This window comes from Narcine bancroftii, chromosome 4, assembly GCF_036971445.1.
Source record: "Narcine bancroftii isolate sNarBan1 chromosome 4, sNarBan1.hap1, whole genome shotgun sequence".
In the NCBI taxonomy this organism is placed as follows: domain Eukaryota; kingdom Metazoa; phylum Chordata; class Chondrichthyes; order Torpediniformes; family Narcinidae; genus Narcine; species Narcine bancroftii.
Window position 1 is genome coordinate 127,228,263 of NC_091472.1, and position 21,475 is coordinate 127,249,737.

Genomic DNA, 21,475 nt, shown 5'->3' on the forward strand with positions numbered 1-21,475 from the left:
TCTATTTGTCAGATATTTGTCCCCTGACTATGCAATAACTACTGGCTTACAACTGTTACTAGCATATGCCACTGAATTAACAGTGACAACTGGACAGTACAGTGAGGCTACAAGTAGTGTTCCTGCTTCATTGCTCTGGTGACAGGTTCAATTCTAACCTTTGACACTGTCCGTGTAGAGTTTGCACTGTCCAGTGTTCATTTTTCCTTGACCATTTCGATTTCCTCCCACACCCCCAAAACCAATTGGCCAGTAATTGGCCGCCATAAAATACCCCTAGTGTTTTTTTTTAAATATAATGGGGAGGGTGTGGAAGAATAGCTTTTGAGGATACAATCAGGTTGGTGGGATTAATTGCTGAGAGTGGCATGACAGGCTGAACTGTCTCCTTCCCCATTATAAGAAAACAAATCTTTGAGCCGAGCATCATTTCTTGTGTGGGTGACAGTAGAAGCTAAGGGCAACTGTAGCTCAGATTCTCAGACTGATCTTAGACCAAGTTACAAGCACAAGGAAAGCATTAAAAACATCTTCCATAGAGTGTTTTGGTGAACAACAAGATGTAGTTCTGCAATAGCAAGACCCAGAGTCAAAAGAACAGCTCAGGGTTTGTAGGACATCATTTGTAGTGTGATCCCATCAGACAGTCAGATCTGCTTAAGGTCTGGTCAGGAGACTACAAATTAGCAGCTTTTAGAAACTGGGAACTTATTTCAAATTCTCTCAGCAATGTCAGCACCCAATCTCAAACACAACTCCTTGTCGAAGTACTTAGCTAAGAATTCCGGTTTTTTTCCCCATTTTAACAATACAGCACAGTAGAAGGCCCTTCGGCCCATTACACCCAATTGATCTAAAATATCGGATGCACACAGAGGCATTGAAGGGCATTCACACAAATAGATGAGTTTCTTTTTTTTTGCCAAAATTTTGTAAAATGCCAATTACTGCAGAGCCATTGAGATACAACAAGCCAGTGGACAACAGCCCCAAACATTTGGAGAAGTTATGGAGCCTACAGGTATTGGAGAATTATACCATCCACTGTGCAGGAATAGCAATGCTCTCAGATCTCAACTGCAGAGAGATCACTTTAAATGGTAGTTAGTTGAAGGCAATGGTCTGAAACAGTTTCTCCAGGTGGGAGTAGGAGAGATGGAATCATTGATGTGTGTTAAATGGTCATTTATCTGGGTGGAATGTTCACCAATGGCTAATGAGAGCAGTGCTCTGCTCCAGACACAATGATCCCAGTAACAGAGTGAAAGCTGTTTGAAAAGGATTAAAAAAACTTTAAATAATTTACACCCAAAAAACAAATTCAATAAATTACTCAGTGACAAAAAATAACCGCTGTTAACAAGTCATCAATGCTCCCATGTTTTCAACTGGGCTTACTCCACTCACTCTGCTCAATGCATCAGAATATTAGTCAAATGAGCAGAAGCTGCCACTTACCAGATTGGTAAAGTAGTAACCTGCCTCGCCTGTCAGCAGTCGCTTGGGGTGGCAAAAGCGGATAATATACTGGATGTTGGAATGCAGCCGGGGAGGGTTCACCTTCAGCACCACATGAATCAAGCTGGAGAGAAAGTCATCTGCAGCCGCTGGCCTGTCATTGGAGGTCTGGATTGCAGAAAAAATGTGCCGGCTGCATTTTGAGATACAGGCCAGCTTATCCAGTGGAGCTCGCTTTGAATCCATCTTAACGATTGCTAATGTTTTAAGAAAGAAAATATATATATTTTTTTAAAGTTCAGATTTATTGTTGAAGTATAAGTACTCACCAACTTACGACGAAAGGATCGGTCATATCTCGAAATGGACTCAAGTCGGAATTTTCCCCACGCATGTGGAATGCCAAAGTCTTAAAGCAAACTTTTTAAATCAAATGTTGTATTTGACAAATTATAACAAGGATACAGGGCATGTAAGAGCCAAAATGTGCATACCTACCTTGTTAGACGGCGTCCCGGGGTCAATGACCAACAAGGTAAGTACACACATTTTGGCTCTTACATGCCCCATATCCCTGTTACAGCTTGTGAAATACAACATAAACATTATTATATTTTTTCCTATATACATTTTTTTTTAAAATTAGGTCGCAAGTGCAGATGGATGCAAGTCACATAGGTTGCAAGTTGGAAAGTACCTGTACATACATGACAACACATACAACCCTGAGATGATTCTTCCTGCGAGCTAGGCAGAATTTCTACTTACTGGTTGTGCAAAAAAAGTACTCAAGAGAGAAATGTAAACAAAGAAAAATATAAATAAAATGATTGTGGAGTACAGAAAATAAATATTCAATAATAAATGTGCATTATCAAATAAATATCTGAACTCATCAACAGTGGGCTGAAGGGCCTATACTGTGCTGCAATGTTCTATGCCCGAATGCAATTGGACCTAGTCTGTAGCTCATTTCAGGACACCTGGTTTTCTATATAGAAACCAAATGTACACCTCAATTATATTCCAATCTGTCACTTGGACTTAGGTGGCAGATACCTGTCATTTCAAAACTCTCTATGGCATCACTGAGTGAACCACAAGTTAGGAGTGGGTTTAGGATTCACAGTAGACAATATTTTTTAAAAAGTCTAATTAAACAGCATCCTACACAAGCGGTCTAAATTCTATGTAAAAGTTCCTATAATCGGCAGCACAGAGAACTCATGATTTAAAACATGACAGCAAAGTCCCCCAATAAGAGGAAGACTTCTCCAGTAAAATGTAGAATGGAGGATGCATACAAACATGTATGGTGGGAAATTCAATCCCAGTCATACAGAAGTGGTAGGCTTCAGGAGTGACTAACTAGAGAAATGCCCAATCATGTGTATTCCGGTTGCAAATAGTGATTTGTAACCACGTCTGCAATTTCAAAAAGCAGAATGTCTCCTAGCATGGAGGCACGTTTGGTGTAGCAGTTAGTGCAATGCCTTTACAGCGCCAGTTTCAAATCCCATACTGTGAGGAGTTTGTACGTTATCCGTGTGTCTGCATGGGTTTTCCCCAGGAGCTCCAGTTTCCTCCCACCATTCGAAACGTACCAGGGGCTGTAGGTTAATTGGGTGTACAGTAATTGGGCAGCACAGACTCGTGGGCCGAAATAGCCTGTAACCGTGCTAGATGTCTAAATTTTTTTTAAATTAAATTTAACATTCCACCGTCCTTTATTCCTTGCCAGAAGGCTTGCACACCATTATTTGGATCACTGGGTCTACCTGGAGCAGATCAGATAGTCCAAAATTGCAGCCATAGGGATGCATTGCAATGCAACGGGTACACAGAGTCAAATGCAACAAATAAAGGGTTACAAGTTTTGTATTTAAATGCACACAGCACAAGAAATAAAGTGTATGACCTTGTAGTACAGCTACAAATTGGCAGGTATGATGTGGCCTTCCTGGAGTCATGGCTAAAGGATGGATGTCGTTGGGAGCTAAATGTCCAAGAATACAAAGGGTTTCTAAAGGATAGGTCATGGGCAACAACATAATAAATCATTAGAAATAAGTTATATGGGATTTGAAGATATAGAATCATGGTGGGTTGAGTTAAGAAATGGCAAGGGTAAAAATACACTATTAGCTATTATATACAGATCTCCAAAAAGTAGCCATGATGTGGACAAAAATTTGCTGCAGCAGATAGAAAAGGCAGGTCAGAAGTGCATTATTATTGTAGTCAAGGGAGTTTTTAACATGCAAGTAGATTAGGAAAACCAGGTTGAGCCTAGATCTCAAGAGAGTTTGTAGAAAGCCTTCAAGATGACTTTTTAAGAGCAGCGTTGATGACCCCACTAGAGGTTCTGGTGTACTGGATAGGAGCATTAGAAAATGACCCTGGAGAATTAATAATGGGAGACAAGAAAATGGCAGAAGAGCTAAATGAGTATTTTAGATCAGACTTCATTGTGGAAGACTTTAGCAGTGCCAGATGTCAAAGGGTATCAAGGAAGGGAAGTGAGTGCTGTTACTATTTCAAGGGAGAAGAAACCCAGAAAGTTGCATGATCTAAGGGTGGACCAGATGCACCCTTGGGCTCTGAAAGAAGTAGCGGTAGCAATTGAGGTAATGATCTTTCAGGAATCAATGGACTTTCAGGAATCAATGGAATCTGGTATGGTCCCAGAGAACTGGGGGAGAAAAAATTACAAAAGTCAACACACTATTCAAGAAGGGAGGGAGGCAGCAGAAAGGAAATAATGGACTAGTTAGCCTGACAACACCGGTTGAAAAGATGTTGGAGTCAATTGTCAAGGATGAAGTTACAGAGTACTTGGAGGCACATGACAAGATAGGCCAAAGCCAGGATAGTTTCCTAAAGGGGAAATCTTGCTTGACAAATCTATTGGAATTCTTTGAAGAAATGACAAGCAGGCTGGTTAAAGGAGATGCAGTGGATGCTGTAAATTTCGATTTTCAGGCCTTTGACAAGGTGCCACACATGAGGTGACTTAAGAGCCCATGGTATTACAGGAAATATACTAATGTTGGTAGAGCATTGGATGATTGGCAGGAAGCAAAGAGTTGGAATACAGGGTTCATATTCTGGTTGGCTGCCATTTGCTAGTGGTGGTCCACAGGGGTCTGTGTTGGAGGCACTTCTTTTTATGCTGTACATTAATGATTCGGATTATGTATGAATGGCTCAGTGGCCATGTTTGCAGATGTAGATGGAGGAGCAAGTAGTATTAAGGAAATTAGGTAGACTGGGACTTTATTCATTGGAGTGTAGAAGGTTGAGAGGGTATTTAAAATTATGAAGGGAATAAATAGAGTAGATGTGAATAGCCTCTTTCCCCTGAGGGTAGGGGAAATTGGAACAAGGAGTCATAAGTGTTAAGGGGCAAAACTTTAGGAGTAATATAAAAGGATGCTCCTTCACTCAGAGAGTGGTGGCTGAGTGGAATGATCTTCCGGAAGAGGTAGTTGCGGCAGGGACAATTTTATCATTTAAGATGAGGTTAGATGAGTACATGGATGTGAGGGGGTTGGAGGGTTATGGGCAAGGGACTGGGTAGTGGAACTAGTGGAGTTTCACGTAAATTGGTGCAGACTAGAAGGGCTGATATGGCCTGTTTCCGTACTGTAAAATGTTATATGGTTATAGGGATGGTGCAGAAAAACTTGGGATGGACTAGGAGAATGGACATATGTAATGGAGGATTTAGACCATGCTTTTGCTTATACAAGTTTAAGTATCAGTAACCTACTTTGAGAATAATGTATGAAGCAGACATAATCTAAATTCCACCATGGGGCCCAGAGATGCAGTTGTCTTTTGTTGGTCGCAGACTGTCAGGAGACCTTGAAGATAAGTAAATAATTTATTCAGGGTTATGGGCTATAAGTAAACAATTTTTGAGTAATATAAGCCATGGTCCCGCTGCTGAAGTTTCAGACTCTCTGAGGGGTGGAAACGTCTTTCAACAAGAGGAAGAACTAGAGTTCAACCAATGTCCTGGTCAGGGGAGGTGGAGAAGCTGCTACCGGCGCCCCAACAACCTACTACAAGTGTGCGGTCGTTGCCTCACTTCGGCAGTTGGGACCAGTCCAGGCGTTGATAAGTATAATTGGGAAGGACTTGTATATTGTACTTTGAAATCAGCTTTAGATTTAGTAATAAAGATTTGTATAAACTGAAGTGCTCTCGGCGTGTGTCTCTGTTTTCTTTCGGTAGCTCGAACACTGACCAACCTAAAATGAACAAAGTGAGACGTACAAGTTTACCAGAACAATTGGCGCTGCAAGCAGGGTTGGTCTCAAGATGTTTTGCCGAAAGAAAGAGGTGAGCCCTGAGCAGTTCTTGATTCCAGGATGGACTTCCAAAGACGATGGGTTTGGCATGTTGGCCAATACCCTGTCTTTGTTGGGACCACCCATTAGTTGGGATGAGAGGTTAGATCCATCAACTGCGCCTCTGGGAGAGTGGGTTGCCACTCTCCTTCGAGAAAGTAAATTTCCTGATAAAAAGGGGACACTGACGGACGGTTTTTGGCTGCTGGCCACAGCCTTACGCCACGCTGTTCAGCGTGAAGCAGAATTAGTTCAGCGAGAAGTAGAATCCCAGCACAAGAGAGAGCAACTAGAGGAGGAGATAGAAGCTGTTCCATGATGAGCGAAATTGTTCGCACCAATCAGGACTGAGTCGAAGAATGGGATAAGCACGTCCAAACGATCTGCCTTAATATTAAACTTTGGCAGCAGCTCTGTGCAGATAAGGAAAAGCAAGGGGTAGAACCCGATGCACATCGTATTCATGCCATGATAAGGAATGGTGATGATCCTGATGTAATTGATGATTGGGACAGGAATATCTGGTATGATGTAATGGTAGAGATTGAAGGGATAGATGCCCCGGCCTCCCAAGCGGACCTAGGGGAAGGTACCCGAACCCCTGCTTATGTTCTATGGCCCCCCCTTCTATGGGATGGCCCAGGCCATCCCTATAACCCATCATCAGTAGATTGGGATTTACATTTGCAGAACAATTGGGGCACCCCAGAGGAGGGTATAGCAGTAATTCGTCAACAGACCCTGGCCTCTGCCTTGTATGCAGGGCGTTTGAGGCTGTGGGTACGTTGGAGGGAGCCCTGACGAAGAGATGTTCACGGCCAGAATGCATACCCGATTGGTTCGTTCCGCCCAACCCACTGTACGGGGACTGGTTCTGTCCGTAACTAGTCCGCTAATTGGGCACCCTGTGTCTGTGTCTGAAGGGTTGATATGGCCTGTTTCCGTACTGTAAAATGTTATATGGTTATAGGAATGGTGCAGAAAAACTTGGGATGGACTAGGAGAATGGACATAGAAGTGGCAAATGAAATAATGTCAGAAAGTGTAGAGTCATGCACTTTGGTAGAAAAACAAACATGGGCAGACTATTTTTTAAAATGGAGAGAAAATTTTAAATACCCAGACACAAAGGAAACTGGGAGTCCTTGTGCAGGATAACCTGAAAGTAAATGTGCACTCAGTGCTGAAGAAGTCAAATGAAATGCTGGCATTTATGTCAAGAGGAATAGAATACAAGAGCAAGGATGTGATGTTGAGGATTTACAAGGTCCTGGTGAGACCTCACTTGGAGTATTGTGAATAGTTTTGGCATCCTCATTAAAAGGAAAAGGCTGTGCTGACATTAGAGAGGGTTTAGAGGAGGCTCACAAAGATGACTCCACGAATGAAAGGGATGTAATGTGAGGAGCACTTGACAGCTCTTGGCCTGTACTCATTGAAATTTTGGAGAATGAGGGGATCTCATGGAAATATTTCAAATGTTCGATGTAGAAAGGTTGTTTCTCATGTTGGGAGAGTCTAGGACAAGAGGGCACAACTTCTGGATTGAAGGGCATCCGCTTAGAACAGAGATGGAGGAATTTCTTCAGGCAGATGTGGAAAATCTGTGGAATTTGTTGACACAGGCAGTTGCTGTGTGTACAAATGGCAGAGATTGATCAGTTCTTGATTAACCAGAGCATCAAAGGCTATGGGGAGAAGGCTGGGCAGTGGTGCTGAATGGGAAAGTGTTTCAGCTCGTGATTAAATAGTGGGGCAGACTTGATGGGGCGATTAGCCTATCACTACTACCCCTCCATAAATCTTCGTCCACGAAGCCAAGCCAAAGGAGGACTCCAATGTCTCATGGTCTCATTATCAATTCCCGACCCACACAAGCCAAGCCACACTAAAACAATCTAAAACGCTGAACTGTGCAGAGCTAAACATGAACAAGAACCAGTCCTCACAAATACCTCCTAATTTATTGTTAGCTACAAGCAGCAGTTAATCAAAAGGTAGCTGTATGAACAAAACTCTCCATCAACATAAAAGCTTTGCAAACAAAACCACTCCCATAAAAAGTCATATTTAAACCAACAGCTGCAAAAGCTCAGACCATAAACAACTTGACATCTTTGGTATTCAAGAAACTGTGCTCCTATCCCTCAAGAATAACAAAAACAGTGTGATGTCACTTCTATTATCCAATCCCCACAGAACTGAGGTGTTGTTGCTTAGAAGTCTACATCTTATTGGAAAGTAGCATGCAATAGATGACGACAGTTAATTAAGAAAGATGAAATTAATATCATAACGATGGTTTTGTGCATTATTCAGCCCAAATATCCTTCCTCTACAACACCAAAAATTGAGCAGTGTATAGAACCCAACACCCACCATTTAGGCAAAACTGAAGGATGGCAACATTGGAAACCCTATGTGTTAGAGACATCACCGAGCATTTCACAGCTACCTGGGTTCCCTGCCACAATGTGCAACATAGTCATGTGAAAGAGCCTTACCCTATCCTAGGCACTGACCTGTGATAGAGGACACAAGTTGCTCAGTGACCTCTGGCTTGCTCTCATCAAGGGGAACTCGAAGCATTTCAGGCGTCACCCAGTGAAGAGCCCTGCAAGCACAAAGAAAGTGTTGATTTCAACTTCCACTGGAGATAGGCTATGGTCAGAATTCCATCAGTTGGTTTTGGGCTTAAAGCATTGCATTAATCACAGTCAGTCCATTTCTACAATGTACACAGATCATTCATTTAATCACTACTCCTTACCCTCGAACTCAGGGGATGTCCAATATCCCTCATACCAACACCAATCTCAACATGGACCCATCTACTGACACTTCCATGGAGGGTGGGCAGGAGGTGCTGAGCTCCAAAGAAGGTGCTGGGAAAGTCCAAAGCCTACTTGGGAAGTTGAGGGACAAAGACTGGAGGAGAATCAAAGGTTGGTGAGGCAGTCAAATGCAAAACCAATGTTTTTTTAAAAAAAAAAATTTGAAGAGCATTGGGAGAAATGTGGAAGACCAGACCAAATACAGAGAGTAACAGAGACCAGACAGTGAGATTTTTTATCAATAATCACATCTGCAGTGCACAATGGGCATAGGAGAATGGGAAACGGTCAGAGCTGGGAGTCAAAGCAGAGCCAACAGAAAGATATCACAGGAGTGAAGGTAGAGACTGAAGTTATCAGGGAAGTGATAAAGATCTCAGCCAAACTTCTATGGGATGAGGAAGTTACGAATGGTCAGATGGAGAAATGACACCTTAAACATAGAATAAAGGACTAAGTAATAAAAGCTAGATCTGAACTTCATCCAGTTCCTGAGAGATACTTGTGTTGGTGACTGGAGCAGTCACTCCTTTCATAGGCAAAATGTCAACTTACTCACAAGTGACAACATCATGGGTAAATGTTTTGGACAGTCATTTATAGAAAAGGTAGCATCAGTCAACCTGTCAGTGGGACTCAGGTAAAGAGTGATCTCATTAAAAACATGACCAAGATGCCTGAAAGTGCAACATTTCAACACAATAGGGGTACACAGGCAGCCGAGAAAGTGTGCACATCAAAAGATGTACCCAAAGGCTTAGACACAACACCTTTCCACTAAAGCAGAATCGAATGTTAAAGAAAGCAGACCTAAACAATGAACCAACTCCAGAGAAGGTCACTTTCATTTTAAATACACAAAAGTGCTGGAGTAGCTCAGCAGGTCCTGCAGTGTCCATAGGAGCCCACGCTATATAACCAACATTTTGGGCCCGAGCTCTTCATCAAGGAATTTCTTTTAACACTTTGTAAATGTATTCCCTACTATACCTACAGGTTCTGGGCAAAAAAGTGACACCTTCATATTGCCAAAGCCTCCAATGGAAAGATCCTGTCTAAACCTGGGATGGAGCTCCTAATGTTCAATATTCTAGATCAAGGGACTGTGGTTAGTGTTCAATTTTGTTGAATTATTACATGGAATGCATCAAAAGATTGCAGGACCTTCCTATCTAAAACCAAAGTATTTTTAAAGCAAAACTCACCGTATACGCTGCTGTAATGCTAAATCCTTGTGTTCATCCTCAGAGCTATCAGGGCAGAACACCGTTTTATATAGCTGGGTCATGATAAATTTCTCAATGTTATCCATCATCCTATCCTTTTGCTCAGATGACAAACCTGCATCAAAAGGAAACCGAGGGGTCATGGTCAAGAGCTTCACAGTTCCAATAAAGACAGGAACATCCCAATTCCCCCACTCCTAGTAATACAGGGACCAAGAACCTCTACAATTCAATGGCTCCAGCGAGTACTGACTCGCCACAATGGATCAAATGACCTAAACTTAAGGAGAGATTCTTCTGCCTGTCAAAATGATGTCACCAGTTGAACCGTCCCTTCCTATTCATGTCTTTTTCTGCTACTCTCTGGACTCCCTACATTAACTCCTGACTTGCAAACACAACTTCTGCACCAGAAGAGTACCTGCCATTCAAGACTAATATTCAGCAGCTCAGAGCAGATCACTGTGCTGACATGAGTTAGCTGTGCTGACACTTTGCCAACTGGCAAGATGAGGTGGTCAGCATCTCATTGCTTCCCAGTTCCTTAAACTGCCACAGGGCAGCGCTTTCAGCATCAATGCACAATGTGTTAACCCGAGAGCTAATCCTCAGCCACCAATTCCTCAAAAATATTATCCCACCATTACAGAAACAAGATAAACTGTTGGGATCCAGACTTACCAAATGGAGTTGCAACAGGAATATGTTACTTCACTGTGATCAATAATTACTGTTATAATTCAAAATTGAGCACAATTCTGGTTGAGAGGAAAATAAAACAAACCAGCAGGAAGTGGAAGTTGACAGCCACCTGCCCTTCCCTTCTCCCGCCACTGTCAGAGTACTCGAGTGTATCAGGTATAATATCCACTCATTTAAGTGTCATGGGGGTTCCATTCAAAGTCTCAATGAAATCCAAACATTCACTGCTGGGAAAGCCTTTGGTCTGAGAGTGCACATACCCAAAAAAGAGCTTGTTATAGCTCTCCAGGAGAGGACTATACTAGTGACAACTAAGTAGATGAGAGTAGGATAAAGATATGATCAATGCTCTCTGCACACAGCCTGTATCCTACATGCCTGCATCTCCTTGCCAACTGTTGAAAGCTACACATTCCTGTGATTTGGCCCAGTCAAAAAGAGAAGGCAGTAACCCTATTGGTGCAGAGGGATTTCCTTTCATCTAAAATTTCATCTACTTTCCTCCTCTCAAATATAAAAATTAGAAATGGCTTCTTGCCGTTCACTGATCTCTTTGTGTAAAACTTGTGCACTCACCATTGAAGTGTACAGCAATGTTCTGGTAAAAGTCATGTGCTAGCTCAGACTGTGCCTGGACAGTCAAATCCTGGAAGACAAAATATTATCAACTGTGTGGGAAAGAAAATTCCAGGCCCCACATTTCAACTCATCCCATAAGCCATCTCACAACATCAAAATTCCTTAAATCCCCAGAGCCAGCACCTCGGCCATAATTTAGGGCGAAACCAGTTTTGAGCTACATTTTCCCAGATATGTCAAGTGGTCAGTCCATCTTTTGCCTCCTTCTTCAGTTCCCAACTTCACAGAAGCCAATTTTCAGCCAATTATGCTTGTTCCAGGTGAGAAAGAAACAGAGTGTACCAGGGAGAATAAAGACAACATTCCCAGCTGTAGAGCCAGCTGTCTTCAGCTGTTTTACCAATGATCTTGTAGCAGTTGTGCTCCACATGGTTCTAGTATTACAACAGCTCCTACCCCAATAACATGGAAAATTGTCCTGCTTTTAAGTGGTCATTTGGAAATGAATTCAACCTATAGCCCATTCTCAAACATAACCATAACCATATAACCATTTACGGAGTGGAAACAGGCCATGTTGGCCTTTCGAGTCCGCACCGGGTCACTGATTTTGTGCGCCCTCTTCAGGCATTGGTCCTGGTAGATCTTCATTCAATAACGATGGACGAATTCAATACAGGTGGAATCAGTTCTAAGAGATGACTGGAGCGTTGACAGTGTAATCCAGTGCCACCTGCTCAGTCATGGTTCTACCAAGCATGGCACTTCTCTAGCACATCAACTTAAACTGTGAACACCGAGGAATAAATGTGTTCATTCCACACAAGCAGCGCAAGCTCTTCAGCACCACAGTATGTGCAGCATGGAGAAGGTGACTGAGAAGTGAGAAAGCAGAAGATTAAACACGAGCCAGGGATTGACAAAGTTCTTCATTACCTGCTGTGTCTGAAGATGCTCAATAAATTGAATGCAGCGTTTCTGGACAATCTGAATAGAGGGCTTCCGCAATGATTTTAGAAAATCTGTGAAATCGCCAGAATGCACTGGTGTGGACGCTGGAAGGCTGATGACTGGGAATTGCTGGATCTCTAGGATAAACAGCAGGGACAGAGGTTAGAGATTGAGATCTAATAGAAACACATTCATCAAAGCCCTTTCATATCTAGAAGAGTAACAGGCAACGTGAGAATTCAGCAGTCTGTCCCAACCATAGGCTTGCATGAAAACATCAGATTCAGCTTTCAGATTTAATGTCCAAGTACATACATGACGTCACATTCAACCTTGAGATTCTTTTTTCTGTGGGTGGAGGAGAATTACCACTTATTGGTAGTGCATGTAAATAAATAAAGAACTGCAAACAGATAACAAATGTAAATAAACTGTGCAATATAGAAATAATTTTTTTTTTAAATCAATAAAATGCACAAGAGTCCTTAAATGAGTCCCTGATTGAGTTTATTGTTGAGAAGTCTGATGGTGGAGGGGTAGCAGCTGTTCCTGAACCTGGTGGTGCCAGCTTTGTTTGGCAAACAACTTCAGGATACAATACTGGAACAGCCACAAATTCTTACAAATAATTATTGGTTAAGGAATTTTTTTTTAAGGAAAGCAAAAAAATGCTGGCAGTAGTCAGCAAATTAGGTTACATCTATGGGCGGAAACAGCTTTTAAGTGACACCTAGACCTCTTTCCTGATGGTAGCAGTGAGAACAGAGAGTGTGCTGGGTCTGGGCGGTGTGAATGCTTAATGATTTCTGCTGCCCTCCAATGGCAGCGTTTCCTGCAGTGGGGAGGGTTTTGCCTGTGACATCCTGGGCTGTGTCCATTACCTTTTGGAGGGCTTTACACTCAGGGGTATTGGTGTCCCCATACCAGACCATGATGCAGCCACCAGACATCTTTTAAAATTTTTGGGTTGCTGGTGTCATACTAAGCTTCCACAAACTCCTGAGGAAGTAGAGGTGCTGACATGCTTTCTTCACAATCCTATAAGTGTGTTGGGTCCAGGAAAGATCCTCTGAGATAGTGATTCCCAATAACTATCTCAGAGGATAAGCATACATATCATACAGCATGAAAACAGTCCAATGGGCAAAACATGCACACTGACCAGTGGGCCCCTTCTTAAACTAGGTCCATAGCCTTCGATGCCCAGATAATTCCTGTCTTCTTTCAGGTATTTCTGACAGTGACCCAGCCCAATCACTCTCAGGAAGTGCATTCCAAGTACTTTCCACTGAAGAAGATGCCCCCACATGTCCCCTCTAAAATTCTTCCCTCTTATCCAAATCCAGTATGGATAAAGGTTTCCTGCAGTCTGATCTATCTATATTCCTCAATTTTATGTCTCAATCGTGACTCCCTCTTAACCTCCTCCACTCTCGGTGGAGCAGAACTAGCTTCTCCAGTTTCCCTGATAACTGAACTACTCCATCCCAGGCACATCCTGGTGAACCTACCCTATCACATCCTTTCTATGCCTAATGGCTTAATTCCCCCTTTGATGCAGGAGTCTGCTGAGGCTCAACTGATAGAGAGGAGTCAGAAGCTAATGGGGGTCAGGTCTTACTCTAAAAACCTGATCAAGAAAAACAGACTCACAGCACAGAGGGATGTGTGCACTGCTGGATACTATGGCACTAATACAAACAATCTGTGGTGTTAAAGGTTCACTTGATTGTGAGAGCTGGCTGTGCTCAAATTGGATATTTCCAACACAACCATGGCAAGTATTTAATTGGCTGAACTTTATGACATCCTGAAAGTGCTGTGAAAGACAAATCCAAATCTTTCATTTAAGGCATTCCTTAAAACCCTCCACATTAAACTTTGCTCACATCATCAGGTGTAGGGATAGAACATTTTATCCGAACGCACTGCGGCTTGCTTTGGGACCATACCTTGACTGGTTGTCGTTTTGTAGCCAAATAGTTTCTTTACTGTGCTCACTCGACGGCCCTTCTCACTGCTCCTCCTCTTCTCAAACCTAGAAAAGTTGAACAGCAAGCTGGTGGCCCCTGCAACCAGGGAGCTTGTGGGCCCTTCATTGTTCATCCTATGAAGAAACTGTAAGTTACACATCCTTGGAGAAGTGAACAATAGAGCCTCCAGAATGACTCAGGTTAAAATACTGAAGTAAACACCATGAAAAAAATAAGGCAAGAAAAAATAATTTTTTTACTCAGTGATTTCTTCCTAACTGCAAGCTAGAAATTACACACATTGGAAAAAAAGTCCCAAATTCAGATTCTTGGACCCACTTCAGCAAACTCAAAGCTAACAGAAGACGAGTTGTATTTCACACTTCCTGCCAATGCGTTGCTAATCCGAGATCTCCTTTCTTTTCATGAAAGTGATACAAACAGGCAAAAGTATCTCAGTAAATGTAATTTTTAATAAAAAAATTGTGCTGTACCCAATTTGAAATCCCTGAATGATATCACTATTAGATCCAACCAACTCACACCAGCAATGGGAGGGGATGACAAATAGATAACTGTGGAACAGGTGAAAACCCATGTGGGGACATACCCATGGAAATTCTTTCTCCTTCAAGATAGCTACATACACGTAGGAAACAGGATATGTGATTTAAATCTCATGACGGCTAGTACTCTGTCAGTCCTCTTGTGACAAGTTAGTCACTGCCTCAGCTTCATGTTTAATTGATACTTTTTACATTGGCAATGCAATTTGCCTCCAAAAATCAAAGCAAACTTTCTGCACTTACAAATATTTCAGTGCTATTCAATTCAATTACAAGACGTGGGGGAATTCAAGTGATGTTGTAGAGTCAGGATATACAATTCCAACTCTCCCGGAAATTAGTAAAAAGTGCTAATTAGGTAAAGTGTAGTTAACCAAACTTATTAAAAACTGCTTCAGAATCCTTTTACAATGTTTTAGCCGTCACGAACACAGACAGGACAACGACAAGTTAAAGAAAAAAGGCCTACCATTTCCATGGATCCAGGGGGTGAGTTGACAGCTCATCCAAAGGCAAGTCGTGGCCCTATAGGGGTCGTTCGACACTCCACAGCGCCATCACAACCGTCTCTCCAGGGTGATGGCATTGTGGAAGAAGTCGAACTGCTCATGCACGGGGAAATGTGCATGCACAGACCGGAAGAGCTCAAAGATGTCACTGGAGCCAGCAGTGTTTCTGCTGGCTCTGATATATACAGGAACAAGAGATTTCTGTGTCTGATTCACAGGCCAGTGATAAAGAAGAAGACAAGACAGATGAAAGTTTGTTTTTTTTTTAAAACAGATAAGGGCAAGGGTAAGAAACTTAAAATGCTACAAGAGGAAGAATGTACAAATGCCTAATTACTTAAAGAACTGATGGAAATAAAAACAAATACAAAAAATTCAGATAAGCGAATGAAGTAGTATTTTGTTACTGTATAGAAATTGCAAAGAAAATTAGACCATGCGGATGAAAGAGTCAAAACTGTGAAGGCCAATATGGTAGATGTACAGGATAGAATGGTGAAAGTGAAGACTGATATGGATGCAAGGGCCACTGAAAAGAAGCAACTTGGGAGAAAGTTGATCTACTAGAGAATTTTAGTAGGAGAAACATTATTAAAATCATTGGTCTTAAAGAAGGTGAGGAGGGTGATCACACGATAAGTTTTTTTTTCCAGGGATGAATTCCAGAGGTCCTGGACCAGATAAATAAAAATTATTGAAATTGAAAGGGCACGTAGAGACTTGAGATCGCAACCTCCTCCAGATCAGAAAACAAGATCTATACTTATAAAATGTCTCCAACATTAAGATAAAGAGAAAATATTGGCTCTAGCAGCACAAGGTGCTAAAGATGGCCAAGGTCCATTGGAATTTCATGGAATGAAGATATCTTTCTGTCCTGATACAAGTTTGGAGTTGTTGAAGAGAAGGAAAACATTTAACATGGTGAAACATGCCCCATGGCTAAAGGGTTATCAGTTTATTCTGTGCCATCCAGTTACTTTGAATATTTTCCTGCGAGGAGAGTACAAGTTTTTTTTAAAAACAGGTCATGTATGTACGGAAGAATTTATTGAAACGCTACCAGTTCGGCAGCAAGAGGAAGTTTGAAAATGTTTTAATATTTAGCGTACTTTACTTTTTACTTTTTGCATAGACGAGATTGATCATGGTAAACATCTGGCAGGGCTGGGGAATTGGAGGTTTTACAGAGTGACCGCTATCAACTTGTGTGTATTTGTGGCATGTGCTACAACCCATAAAGTGGAAGGGGTGGGGGGGGGGGGGAAGGAAGATAATGTTGTATATTATTTAAACAACATTAAATGGGTTATTTATTTATTTTATTTTGGAATATTTTTACTGTTATAAAGTTAAATCATTTATCTATGATTTATCTTTCTTTTTCTATCTGGATTTCCTAGGAGGATGATCCTTAACACATATGCAATACATATTTGGATGACCAAGGAGGTACAGGGAGAGAGGTGAAGGGGCAAGGTCATTGGATTTGAACAAAAGTTAACATTAATGAGTAATTTATTGAGCTTTCTTAGATTTAATGTTAATGGGCTGAATGGACATGTGAAGAGGAATATAATATTGACACATTAAAAAATGAATATAGCATTTTTTTTAAAACAAGAGACTCATTTAACTGAAATAGAACATCAGAAATTAAAAAGAGACTGGGTGGGATATGTTTAAATAAAAGTTATAATACAAAATGTAGTGACTGATCCTGTAGGAAGATATGTTATAGTACATGGTCAAGTTTTTTTTCAGAATTCTGGACTTTTTTGAATGTATATGCACCAGCTCTGAATGATTAAAAATTTATACAAGAAACATTTCTCAATTTGGCAGGACCACATCAGAGTATTTTAATAGCTTGGGATTTAAATTTTTGTCTATATCCAGTTTTAGATAGATCAACTAGAACAGTAACAAGAGCAAAGGCAGCAAAAACCACCTTAACATTAATTAAAGATTTGAATTAAATAGATATTTAGAGAAGAATTCATCCAAGAGAGAGATTACTCTTTTTATTTAAATAGGCATGATTCTTATTCAAAGATAGATCTATTTTTAATGTCAGCACATCTTCAAGCTAGAGTCAATCAAGTTGACTATAAAGCAAGAATTTTATCTGATCATTCACCTTTATTAATGACATTTACAATGTTAAAGATCAATCCATTTATAGATGGAGATTTAATTCAATGTTATTAAAAAGACCAGATTTTTGTAGAAGGCAAATTTAGATTTTCTTTCAGACTAATCTAATTCGATTAATGATGAATTTATTTTATGGGATGCAATGAAAGCATATTTAAGGGGACAAATGATAAATAATTCTTTTAAAATTTAGAAGGACTATATGAAAGAATTGGATCAACTGGAAAAAAGTGATAACAAGTTTAGGAAAGGACTTACAAAGATGGGTTTCCGAGGAAAAATGTAAGCGGCTTATAAATAAGAAACCTCAGTATTAAAAAAATACAAACAGGGAAAGCATTAATGAAAACTAAGCAGAGATACTATGAGTTAGGTGAAAGGGCTCACAAGATTCTTGCTTGGCAATTGAAAACAGAACAAGTTTCAAGATCTATTAATGCAATTAAAACAGTCAAATGCGATTACTTAATGAAACTCAAATAATTTTACACTCAGTTATATAAATCTGAGTCAGAGAGAGATGATAATAAAATGGAAGATTTTTGTCACAAACAAAGTAACTAATAACTTTGCAAGAGCAAAGGGAGTTGGATGCCCCTTTCGCATCAATGGAGGTGGATGAAACATTGAGCTCATTACAAAGTAATAAATCTCCAGAAGATGGTTTCTCACCTGAATTTTATAAAGAATTTAAAGACTTAATACCTCCTTTTATGGAGGTATTAAGATAGGTAATGGTAACACATACATTCCTGAAAACATTCTCTACTGTGATGATAACAGTAATACCAAAAAAAGACAGAGACCCTTTAAAACCATCGTTTATAGACTAATTTCCTTGTTAAATGTAGGCTACAAGATCATTGCAAAAATCTTAGCTAATAGATTGATGATGTTTTTACCAAAAATTGATAAATGTGGATCAGACAGTATTTGTGAAAGAGAGAAAATCTGCAGATAATTAACTAGTATAATACATTTAGCACAAAAGAGGGGAGTGGCAGTGGCTTTGGATGCAGAAAAAGCATTTGATAGATTAGAATGGGATTTTTGTTTAATTTGTTTGAGAGATTTGGGATGGGACTAGTATTTATAAATTGGGTGAAAGCAGTGGTTCCCAAACTTTTTCAGGCTGCCACCCCATTGGTCTCCAGGCCACATCCCAAGTACTCCCCCATACAACAGTGCGGGGGGCTTAGTGGCGGCACTGAGCGGGGGATTGGTGGTGGCGCTTGAGCAGGGGAGGTAGTGATGCCAATACAACATGGAGGCCACCAAGATCAGCTCTCGCAAGAACGCCTTGGTGCCATTTATTTTGTTCACTACTGCCACCCCGAGTCTGGACAGAAAATTACTGCAGTGGCTTCTTCATTAAGCCTTTCAGCAAACTGAAGGTTCAGAACGCCCCCTTTTCCATCACAGCCCCCTTTGATCTTTCCACAGCAAACAGTGGGAGGTGACACCCACTTTGGGAATCACTAGATTAAAGCTTTATATAATAATTCTAAGGCTAATGGGCAGGTTCTGACATTGTTTCTGTTAACCAGATCTAGTAGGCAAGGATGCCCGTTATCACCTGCTTCATTTATCTTAGCGATTGAACCCCTTGAAGAATTGATTCCATCTGATCCAGATATTAAAGGGTTTAAGGTTAATCAAGAATAATATAAAATTAATTTATTTGCTGATGATGTTTTGATTTACTTGATGGAACCAATAGATTCGCTACACAAATTATATTTAAGATTGGAGGAGTATGGCAAGGTTTGTAGATGAAATCTCATGTGAATAGAGTAGTAAAGAAAGCTTTTGGTATGCTGTCCTTTATAAATCAAAGCATAAAGAGTTGGGAAGTGATGTTGAGACTATTCAAGGCATTGGTGAGGCCAAATTTAGAATACTGTGTACAGTTCTGGTCCCCAAATTATAGGAAGGCCATCAATAAGGTAGAGAGAGTGCAGAGAAGATTTACTAAAATGTTCCCTGGATTTCAGAATCTAGATTTCAAAGAAAGATTGAGCAGATTAGGTCTTTATTCCTTGAAGCATAGAAGGTTGGGGGGGGGGGGGGGAGGATTTGATAGATGTTTTTAAAATTATGAGGGGGATAGATAGTGTAGATGTGAATAGACTCTTTCCCTTGAGGGTAGGTGAGATTCAAACAAATGGTCCTGAGTTAAGAGTTGGGGCAAAAGTTTAGAAGTTACATGAGAGGAAACTTCTTCACTCAGACAATGGTGGCTGAGTGGAGGATGATGCCAATAACATTATTAGGTATGATTAATTTTGTCAAAACAAATACATTTCCTAGGGTACAATATAATTGTAATTGTTATATGGTTTATATAGTTTTAGGTTATAATGTGAATTGGGATTAAAGTGAAATTATGCCCCTCACTATAGGGGATTACATCAAGTGTCAACAAGTTACCCAATTTAAATGGTCGATGAATGGGATAAAATATTTAGGTATACGGGTAAATAATAAGCTAGAGAATGTATTGTGACAGATTATAGATATGTTTTTGGGAGATAAATTGAGGCAAGTTTTTTTTTTAAGTGTAAGTCACATACAAACACTTCAAAACAGATCTCATTTTAAATTCTGGAGCTCTGCTCAAGCTAGACAGGATGGCTCCAAGAGCCTTTGCAAAAGGTTAGGAGAGTGACCAAGAGACTTCACTAATGGATTGTTGTTTTGAAAAGCAACAGATGATGAAAGAACTCGGAGAAGTAGGTTCAGAGCCGAAGGCTGTCTGGGAGTGCTGTTTGCTGTTCTAAGAGAATCATGTGGTTTTTGCAAGCAGAGAGGGAGTCAAACAGGCTTTTCTCTTAGAGAAAGAGAGAGAGAGATCAGTTTTACAGTCAGCAGCAGCTGGGACTGGAACAGGACAACCTAATAAGCTTGTGGAAAAACCTCATTTTGAAGATGAATTGTGAGTATTTAGTTCAGCCTGGTCAAACCCCTCGTTTTTCATACAAGAGGAGAGGACTGGCTGCCCAATGTTTCACTTAAAATAAGAGAAACAAAAAGGAACTCTGTGGTGACCTGAAAGAAAAAGGTTATCATTGGGAAAACGCTGATGGGGCAAGTTTGTTCAGAAAGACACTGACGTGGCTGATTAAAAGGGATCAGTCTGTGTCCAGGAACAACAAATCTCTCTCTGAAAACTGACAAGAACTTTCCTGAGTGGCAACCATTTACCTTTCAAGTACCAAAGCCTTGTGAACTTTATAAATGTTAATTTCTGTGCACAATACAAGAATTGCCTGCAATCAATTGGAATGAAAAGTGAGATTGGACTGTGAATCAAAGAACTTTTCTGAACTTACACACACATTACATACACGTGCTTAGAATTAGAAGGGGGTTAAGTTAGGTTAGTTAAGTCAATAGTAACAAGTTAAATTTGATCCTGTTTTCATGCTTAAAGATAATTAAAAACAACTTTTGTTCAAGTAATCATTTATCTTGTTGAATATCTATTACTGCTGGATTTTGGTGTCCTCTGGGCTCATAACAGTATATAAATTGAATTATGTACCTTAAGAAAATTGGTGAGGATTTGAATAAATGAAGGATGTTGCCAATAACATTATTAGATAGGATTAATTTTGTCAAAATGAATACATTGCCTAGGGTACAATATTTATTTCAAACATTACCAATAATGATACCACAAATGTTTTAAAGAATTAAATAAATATTAGAAATTTTCTTTGGAAGGTTAAGATGTCGAGAGTTTCTTTAGACAAATTGACATGGAAATTTGAGTTAGGAAGTTTGCAATGACTAAACATTAAAAATTATTATAAGGCTGTTCAATTGAGATTTTTGATCTTTTTTTTGATGAGGAAGTAAAACCAACATGGATTAAAATAGAAATTGATAAAATAGGAGAGAGGAAGTTGGAAGATTTTATATATAAATGGGAATCAAAATTATTATCTAGGGAGAGGGAAGTACCCTTGATGAAAAATTTGATTAATATTTTGAGTAAAGTAAATGATGAAATTGGAACAAGGACTGCTGTCTGATCTAAAATGTCTCTGATACAAAATCAACTTATTCAATTTTCAATGGATAATCAATTTTTAAATATTTGGTCACGTAAAAGAATTAGAAATATAGAAGATTGTTTTGAAGGAAGAAATTTAATGTCATT

At 40.1% G+C, this 21,475-nt stretch overlaps 1 protein-coding gene across 3 annotated transcripts in view; it reads right to left on the reverse strand.

Annotated features, from left to right (window-relative positions):
* Nucleotides 1–21,475, reverse strand: part of LOC138761130 (rab5 GDP/GTP exchange factor-like) — a 41,712-nt gene that overhangs the window by 6,418 nt on the left and 13,819 nt on the right. For all 3 annotated transcript variants that reach the window (XM_069932786.1, XM_069932787.1, XM_069932788.1), the window contains exons 3-8: nucleotides 14,058–14,212; nucleotides 12,091–12,242; nucleotides 11,152–11,221; nucleotides 9,853–9,988; nucleotides 8,336–8,427; nucleotides 1,459–1,715 (exon numbers count right to left, since the gene is read on the reverse strand). In XM_069932786.1, coding sequence (XP_069788887.1) covers nucleotides 1,459–1,715; nucleotides 8,336–8,427; nucleotides 9,853–9,988; nucleotides 11,152–11,221; nucleotides 12,091–12,242; nucleotides 14,058–14,212 — 862 coding nt within the window. The remainder of the gene's footprint in view (nucleotides 1–1,458; nucleotides 1,716–8,335; nucleotides 8,428–9,852; nucleotides 9,989–11,151; nucleotides 11,222–12,090; nucleotides 12,243–14,057; nucleotides 14,213–21,475) is intronic.